At 43.9% G+C, this 8,812-nt stretch overlaps 1 protein-coding gene across 1 annotated transcript in view; it reads left to right on the top strand.

The window, feature by feature from the left end:
* LOC103774647 (T-lymphoma invasion and metastasis-inducing protein 1-like) overlaps positions 1-8,806 on the top strand; it is a gene marked incomplete at its 3' end in the record, with an annotated part of 14,841 nt that extends 6,035 nt beyond the window's left edge. Inside the window, 8 exon segments of the mRNA XM_008942062.1 lie at positions 1-51; positions 176-294; positions 2,068-2,176; positions 3,691-3,749; positions 4,719-4,821; positions 5,495-5,582; positions 6,426-6,598; positions 8,565-8,806. The exon segment at positions 1-51 is cut by the window's left edge and continues 28 nt beyond it. Of these exon segments, the coding sequence (XP_008940310.1) occupies positions 1-51; positions 176-294; positions 2,068-2,176; positions 3,691-3,749; positions 4,719-4,821; positions 5,495-5,582; positions 6,426-6,598; positions 8,565-8,806 (944 nt within the window).
* Positions 8,807-8,812: the final 6 nt, after the last annotated feature.

An 8,812-nucleotide genomic window follows, 5' to 3' on the forward strand; every position in this document is an offset into this window, starting at 1 on the left:
AGCTCTTTGCTCTGACTGATGTAGACAGTGAAGAACATTATCACCTTGATGGTAAGGAGCTAACCTACATTGCTCTTCCCTGTTTAACCTCTGATCTGGGTCCATCCTCCTCCCCCTTCTCAGGGGCTTAAAAATATGTTTTCTCTCTTCCTCTGTCTCTTTGTCTTTCTTCTAGTGGCCATAAAAACAATGAACAAGGTTGCCAGCCACATTAATGAAATGCAGAAAATCCATGAAGAATATGGGGCAGTGTTTGACCAACTCATTGCAGAACAAACAGGGGAGAAAAAAGAGGTAACAAATGATCAAATTTAAGAGAAAAAAGCTCTTATTTTGGTGCCTATAGTATGAATGTTAAATAGTACCAAATATTTACCTTCTGTGCTGTGTCATTAAAGGGTGCAAACAGATAAATCCGGATCCAATTTAAAAACTGCTTTTCCATGTATGGTTCAGTGAGTGGGACCAATGTAAAGAAGGAGTGGGTTAATTCACCTTCAATTTTGCGGTTGGGTCAAAATCACATCCCAGCCTGCAGTTCGCTATTTTGATGTCCATGTCTTGGCTTTCCCTCATTTTACATAAATTATCTCACCTCACCAGTCTGAGTGGACTGGCGTGCTGAGTCAAGTCTGTACTTACCTCTTTAATCACTTTTAAGAGATCAAAATGTGAGGTGTGGCATGTGTGAGGAACTGTTGTTCCTCTGTCAGAAAGTGTGTTAGCTGACTTGATATGTGCAAGAGCCTTGGGTTTTGGTCTAATTGTCCCATACGATGCATGTGCAAACACATATGCAAAGGTCTAGTGTGGCTCAATCCTGGCTGACTATGTCAGAAACCTGTGGAAGGTGTCTTGGAGTTTCAGGCTGAGACCTAGACTCTCCATTTACTGATAAAACATATGTCTGCAGTGACCTGTGGCATGGGGAAGGAGCGTGGTGGCCAGTAAGGGGGGAACAGAGTAAGGCTGATGGGGACTCAAATATGAGGTAGAGACACACTGAAGGGCCAGTGGGAGCAATGTTGCGGGTGACACGTGACCATATGAAGTCATGATTATGGGGTTTTGCCAACAGCTAGCATGAAGAACAAACACAAGAGGCATTGGGCTACAAGGCAAAGGAGGTCTGGGAACTGAGTAGTGTCAGGGAAGCTTTGGGTGTGAGAGCTGAATAGCAGCAGCACAGAAGGAGGATCAGATGGTGGGTAGAGGGCAGAGGCTAGGGTTAGTGCTGGCAAGCAGTGGTGGAGAAGCATGACAGAACACCTGTTGGGAGAGCAATTGTGTTAATCTGGGAGAGGAGTTGGTAAACATCTTATCTTAGTGTTTCTCTTGTTATTGTGGAGACCTCAGGTGGTTGTGCTGATGGTATCTGTGGTGTCCTTTGGCAAAAGTCAGACTTCATTGAGAAGAGGGTGAATAACATGACCCCTAGACTGGGGATAGCCCTCAATTTGTCATTTTGGGAGACAGCAAGTCACAGAGAAAGTTCCAGTTGCTACGACATTGGCAGGCAGACATCTCCCAGCAGTTGTTATGAACTTCTTTATTAGCCCGTTTCCAGCAAGGTGGTTTGCACAGATGAGCCTTTGTGTGAAATCAAGAGCCACAGCAGCTGTGGAGAGGAAGTGCTTTGGCTGCTTCATGTGATGCGGTCTCTACACTTTACACTAAACTGTGTGTGTATGGTGGGGGCTGTGCTTAAATGATCAGACAAAATAGAAAAGAAACAGTAGGGAGAAAGGTGGACAAAGGAGAAGAAAAATGCAATGAAAACATCTGGGTTTTGCCCTGACTTCCCACCAGATTATGAGAGCTAGACTTCAAGTTTGACTTCCCCTAATACATACTCACCAATTCAGGATTTACATCCATCTATTGTTAACTGTCACAGTTTGTTTGCACTTGGTTGTAGTCACCTGATGAAATATTCCAAAAGTTTGCTTGTGAGGCTTTTTTTCTGTTTGTTTGGGAGTAATCTTCAAGGGGTTTTTTTTGAATGGAAAATTGAAGTAAACTGTCTTGAACTGATTACATGTTGTGTCTTTGTGCCTGTGTTGGCAGGTTGCAGACCTTTCTATGGGGGATTTGCTCTTGCATAATACAGTGATATGGCTGAATCCTCCTGCATCACTGGGGAAATGGAAGAAGGAACCTGAACTAGCAGCATTTGGTTTGTATCTCAGTAATTTTCTTTTGAATGCCTAAAAGACTGCCATCTGTGCCTTAGCAGGTATTAGTTGAAGGTACCTGAGCACTGCCTTCCACAGGGTTGGACTGAACTTAAAACCATATATTGTCTCTTTACTGCCATGGTCAAATTCTGTTCTATGTTCATCTAAAACTGGTGAAGAATTTGGAGGTGACTGCTATAGTAATGCAAGTTTCTTAAACCTATATTCAGGCCTATGAATTGAGAGCTGTATAGAAAGGTAGTTGTCTCTGAAATACAGTTTGGTAGTCTGATCGATGCTAAGTAACTACCTCAAGTCCTGTAGAATGGGCTGGGAGCTTGCAGACACTATGCCTTTTGCCAGAAAGAACTTGTATATCTGAGCTTTAAGAAGTGCTTAAAAGCTAAGCCAAGACTCCCAGTGGGTTGTCTTGGAGTGGTCTGTCTCACTCCAAGTAGTTTTATCTTGGGTGGCCAAACTAGAAACTGAGACTGCTGTTGGCAGAAATCTCAAGATCTTTCCACTACTTTGAAGTATGGTCCCTTGGAGAGGCACTTATATTGATGACTTATATTGGCTGAATCACATCTCTTCACTTTCAGAATGATATCAAGTAATGCAGATTGTGCCAAGTTCCTAAATTTCCTTACATATGACGGGCCTTTTCCTTGTTCTTTCCAGGAAGTGATGCTGGTTAGGAAGCCAGTGATTTTTTGCTTTTGTTTTATACCAAACGCATAACACCAGTTGACTCAGTTTTGCTTTGGAAGAGCACGTAAAAATTTATTGCTTTCCTGTAAACTGGGAAAGCACCTGGTCATACCTTGAAGCTCCGTGCCTTCATGAAAGCTGCTAGGAATGTTCAGCAGCTCTTAATTACACCAAAAATCTTTAAATTGGTTTCATAAAATGTCCAAAATTGTGACCATGCAATTCAGTCTGAGAGCAAAGGGTGCACTTATGGCCTGTAGAAAGAGATCAAAGGAAAACTGGAGTCTTGAAAGACGAATTCTAGCTCCCTGTGGACTTTATGTGACAAAAGAGGAATTCGGTTATAGCTCTGCCTGCCAGTGGTGCTCTCTTTTTAACTCAGTATAGACCACTGTCCCACCTGGGTGGGTTCAGTGCTGTCCAAGCACAGTCTCATCTGCTGGCTGGCTGTGTGTAGCTGGATGCAGCTCGTTTGTCTGAGGTGAACTTATCCAGGGGGACTAAAGTTTTCTAAACTATACAGAACTGTTGTTGTTTGAACAGTTGTTCTGTTAACTGGTAACTTAAACTCTTTAAGTTTCAAGTGACTTCGGATTAACCTGGTTTTGTGTGGTAAAAGCTGTTGAGATTGGTTTTTTTGGGGAGAATACACAAGAGGCCTGGTAGGTTTACTACTGCCTTCCCTCCCTGACTCGGATGAGGGCTGTTTGACAAGTTGAAAGGTCTGTGTGCTTGAGTGTAGAGGAGACCCATTCCTAACTTTACTGACTACATGGCTTTTGTTTCTGTTTTTTTTCTGTAGTGTTCAAAACTGCTGTGGTCCTTGTATACAAAGATGGTTCCAAACAGAAGAAGAAACTTGTAAGTTGCATGGACTGTTTTGGTGATTCTGTGTGCATTTGGTGCTGCAGTCAAGATTTGTTTTCCATAAAGCTGTGGTGCTAGAGTGTGGTTCTGCTTACGTGATACTTATTCTATGCCACACAGCTGAGGTTTTGGATAGTGCCAAGTGGCCTGTTCATCCTGGGTGCAGTGGTCTGCAAGTGCTCGTTTGGTTTATCCTTTGCTCTCTGCTGAACTAGTCATTCATGTTACCTGCCACATCCATTCCATGCTGTGGAGTGGGCTGTCTTGAAACAAGATGTCACCTTGAACGTCACTCTTATGTTTGATGTTTTGGTCAGTGTATATGAATCAAATATGAGAGCTGATGTCTGCCAGCTTTCTCAGTGAAACACAATGCCCTTGCTTCAGTTCTGGCTATCACGTGCCACTGAGCCAGTGCTGGCTGCTCTCAGCTAGATTAGGTGTGCCTACAGGATGTATCAGGAGATCCTATTGGGGTATGGGATTAAAAGTTAAGTTTGACAGTAAACATGTGCCTTACTACAACAGGGAACACAGTTTATAGTATTACAGAAAATTTTTGATTCCCAGGTATGCTATAAACTGAATTGTGATTTGAAATACCTGCATGAATAAAGTCAGCTGGCCACAAGACAACTTGGGAGTGACTAAAACAAAACTAATGCATGTTTATGAGTGTATGTACACTTGGAGGAGAGAATGCAGCATTGGTCTTGAGTGACTTTTGAAGGCTTGAAGGCATCAGTAAGAGTTGATTGGCCTAATGGTTGCTTTTGTCTAGATTTTAGCAAGTTGGTCATAGATGGGTACTTTAGGGATGCTGTTTGCTAAGAGGTCGTAGTGAGAAAATAAGAAACACTACAAGTCTCTGGCAGGACATTCTCGGTGCAAAACACAGGAGACTTTTGTGTCTGACTATCCCAAGGTGTCTCATTTCCTAACGGTATTTTGAAACTCTTCCAGGGAGGATCACATAGAGCTTCAATTTATGAAGACTGGGATCCGTTCCGCTTTCGCCACATGATACCTTTAGAAGCGCTGCAGGTTCGAGCATTGGCAAGTGCAGGTAATGTTCCTGCTGCATGAATTTGGCAGGGTTCTTAACATTTGGTCTGAGGGCATTCACTGACCAATATGTGTCCCTCAGTACATGTGTGTGCAGATTCTGGAGCCTGAAAGAGGCACCACAACCTCAACATCTGCGATAACCCTGGAGAAAGATGAAGGGGCAGAAGTTCCAGTTGCATATCTCCAGCTTGTCAGTATTTTTCTGCAGCCAGGCAGGGTTCTGGAAAAACACAGCAAAGTTGCTGTTTGGTTGATGGCCTCATGTGAAGGCTATAGCATTAAAAATTTCAACATGTGAGACAATTTGCTCCCTTTCTAATGCATAGATGAAAGTGGAAAGAACATAGAAGGTAGCTGTAAAATGTGACAGTACTCTGTGGAATACCTGAAAAACTGGGATGCGTTCGTTTGGTTTTGTTTTTTCCATACTTTTGTGGGTCTGAGTGAGTGTATATAAAATACTAATAGATTTTGGCAAGTTTAAGAGTCTGTTGTTTCATTAGTCACTTCACTGCTGCTGCTTTTCGGCCATGATTTACTATTATTTGCAATGTAATTTCTGTTGTCCTGGGTGGTTTTAAACCACCTCTTCAGGTTTATGGAATAAAGACTCTAATTGAGGTTAAATGCAAGGAACTGTTGTATGAAGTTTTGCTTGCTTTTCACTTTAGATGCAGAGACCAATTCTGTATGTGAGATTGTCCATGTTAAATCTGAGTCTGAAGGCAGGCCAGAAAGAACGTTTCACCTTTGCTGTAGGTAAGTGTGTTCCTATATTTTCAACAGCAGCTGCATCTCTGAATCCCATCTTGCCTGTGCCTTTCCTTGTAAGTCAATCTGAGAACAGGCAGTAGGGGAAGCAGGGAGAGAGCGTGAAAGCCTTACTTCTGTCAGGCAGAATTTTGAAAAAAATGTATTAAAATAAGGGCATATATTTGATTAACCTTGCACCTTTATGAGAATATCCTTACTACAAATTTCCTTTCACAAATTTACATCCAGTTACACTCCAGCATTGAATCTTTATTCCAGGTTCAGCTGTTACCTTTCATGCCACTGAGTTCCAACCTCTGCTGTTAGAGCATTGCCCTTTCCTTAAAGAACCTTGTCCATCACCGTGGTGGTTGCCCTGATGCATTTTAGAGTTCAAATAAGAACTTGGTACACAAGTTCACCAGGGTCCAACAGAGCTGGTACCAAGCCAATTACTACTACTGGATAGCAGAGGGTTGCAGAACTTGGGCTTGGTGTATGCTTACAGGAGACAAACTGGGATTTAATTTGTCACCGTAGGTCAGCTTGATGTGTATTGGGTAAATAAAAGTGTGTGATTGGTATCGTAGGAAAAGGAAGCCTTGGGGAGGGGTGAATGGCTAAATGTTTTGTTAATGAACAGTGTATTTGTTTCCCTGGGTGTCCATTGTAATGGCTATAGATTTAGCTTTGCTTTTTAAATACTGTATTAAACTGAGTGCTCTCTAGGGGAAGTGGGTTTTCAATGTCTGAAATTACAGAACTGATCATTATTTATCTCATTTACAGTGAGTGTTTAGCAGTTCCCAAAAGGTAACGCTGTCTTTTGTATTCTTGGCTATTTTTCAGTTCACCAGAACACAGGAAGGACTTTCTGAAGGCAGTGCACTCGATTCTGCGGGATAAACACAGGAGGCAGCTTCTTAAAACCGAAAGTTTGCCCTCATCCCAGCAATATGTTCCTTTTGGTGGAAAGAGATTGTGTGCTCTAAAAGGTGCAAGGCCAGCCATGAACAGGGCAGGTACTGTAGGGCTACAGACTTTCAAGATCCCAGTAACCCCAGCACCGTTGTAGGACATGTGGTGGTGTCTGTTACTTGTATATTAGGATTGGCATTCTCTCTTGTGTACGTAAAAACTTCTGGTTTTCCATGCTTCACCTCCTTGAGAGCCTTAAATTGCCTCTATTTACCTTGCTTTGCACTCAAGGCTCAGCTTCAGAGTGGTCCTTCTGGCATGGAAGGCAGAAATGGGATTCCTGTCAATACCGATTGGCTGTGCACTTTAATCTGGAAATGGGTTTCAGCTGAACAAAGCGGAAGCCTGCTGCATATTTCTTAAAAGCATGTACAGAATTTTGAGCTAACTCTAGCACTTTTAAACTAAAATGCGCAAGAAAAATCAGCTCCCTCGAGTGAGTGGCTTGGTTTGAAGAGATAGCTTTGTATGTCATCCGTTTTAGCCTTTTCAGCTCTATGGCTAAAGGGCCCATGCTTCTCCTTCTCACATTTTGAACTGTTTGGTACTATTATTTGTGTAGTGGCCTGTCCTAAACCATGGATTTTCCTTTTTGACTTCAGGCAAAGGCAATGAGAAAAATCCCAGGGAAAAGCAGGTTTTCATTGCCAGAACACTAGGTGATGGAGGGAAGAAATGTTTGCTTCCAACTGAAAAGTACACAGCACGGCTGCGTGTTTTGTTCTGGTCTGTTATTTGTTTTGGGATTTTTTCTGCTCATTAGATCCCGCGATGTAGACAACCAGGCTTTCTGTTCCTCTTCTGTAATGGGCAGGCCAGACCAATAACATTCACGGCATGGCTTCTCACTCAGGGTGTTGCTAGCCATCTGCCTCAGAGACACTTAAAATCCTAAGGAAGAAGAGCCAAAATGCAACTGATTTACCACAGTGCTGCTTCAGCCAGCCTGTGGAGCTGATCTGCTGAAAGAGGGTGCCGAACCTTCCTCCAGTTTGGTTCACTGGTGCGTTTGCATGATGAATTCTGCAGAGATTAAAATCTCCTCTTAGATTCCAGACCTCTCACTACAGTTAAAGTTCACAACTGCTGAGCTGTTGTACTTAATGCATGTTTTGAGGCTCAGGGATATTAAAATGTAACCCCACCCCCAAGCTAAAGGTTAATAAATACATACTGAAAGTGCTAAGGTCCTGCTTAGTGGAAGGGGACAAACTGTAACCTCGGAGTTCACCTGCTTGCCATGGAGCTACGTGTGTGTGTGTGCACGTAAAGCGCTGGAATGCCTGCAGGTCCTTCAGCTGCAGGATTCGTCCCCTGCTTTGCCTCACAAGCCTCTTATGAAGATGTTCCAGCACAGAAGATGTGAATTTGCTAATTGGGCCAGTTGCAAAAGCTGGTAGACCAGCTGATGCTGAGTAAGGAACTTCTGAAAGTTTTTCTCATTTTAGGGGTTTAACTGTGGGTTTTTTTTCTGCCCGGTAGTGTGGGAGTGGGGAAAGGAGTAGCAGAGCCTGGGCAGGGAACTTGCTTCTCCATAAATAACGCAACTATTGCAGCATCTTCAGCACCAAGGTAGCTACTTGGACACCTGCAGTGCTGCTCTTGCCCGAGACGAAGCAATTTCCCGTACTGGGACATCAGGCTAGTTGGTTTTCGCGGTGTGCTGACAGCAGGGCACTGTGTGTGAGGAGCTGAGCCAAACAGATGCACTTTGTGCTGTCTGGCTGCCTGCCTACCGCTTAGGAGGAACAGTAATTGTGGGCCATTATTCCAACTGTGGATCTGAGTAGCAGAAACTCCTTTTTCAGCTGGAGGGAGACCTGTGCTGAGGAGCCGAGGGCAGTGTGACTTGCCTGCAGGGAGGATGCCGAATGACTAGGTCATTCGTGGGAGTCTGCCTGCTCAGTGCCTAGCGGTGTTAAATAACGGGCTCCTGGGAGAACTAACTTTTTAAAGAAAGTTGTACTGTGTGTAAAAAGCCTGTGGGGTTTTATCTTTGTGTGTGCGCAGTGTCAGCCCCAAGCAAGTCTCTTGGGAGGAGGCGGCGGCGGTTGGCCCGAAACAGGTTTACCATTGACTCAGATGCCGTCTACACGAGCAGCCCTGAAAAAGAGCCCCAGCAGCCCACGCACAGTGGGGACACTGACCGCTGGGTAGAGGAACAGTTTGACCTTGCTCAGTATGAGGAGCAGGAGGACATCAAGGAAACGGACATCCTCAGCGATGACGACGAGTACTGCGAGGCCGTGAGGGGCGCG

Source organism: Merops nubicus, unplaced genomic scaffold (genome assembly GCF_000691845.1).
Source record: "Merops nubicus isolate BGI_N331 unplaced genomic scaffold, ASM69184v1 scaffold52986, whole genome shotgun sequence".
Classification (NCBI taxonomy): Eukaryota; Metazoa; Chordata; class Aves; order Coraciiformes; family Meropidae; genus Merops; species Merops nubicus.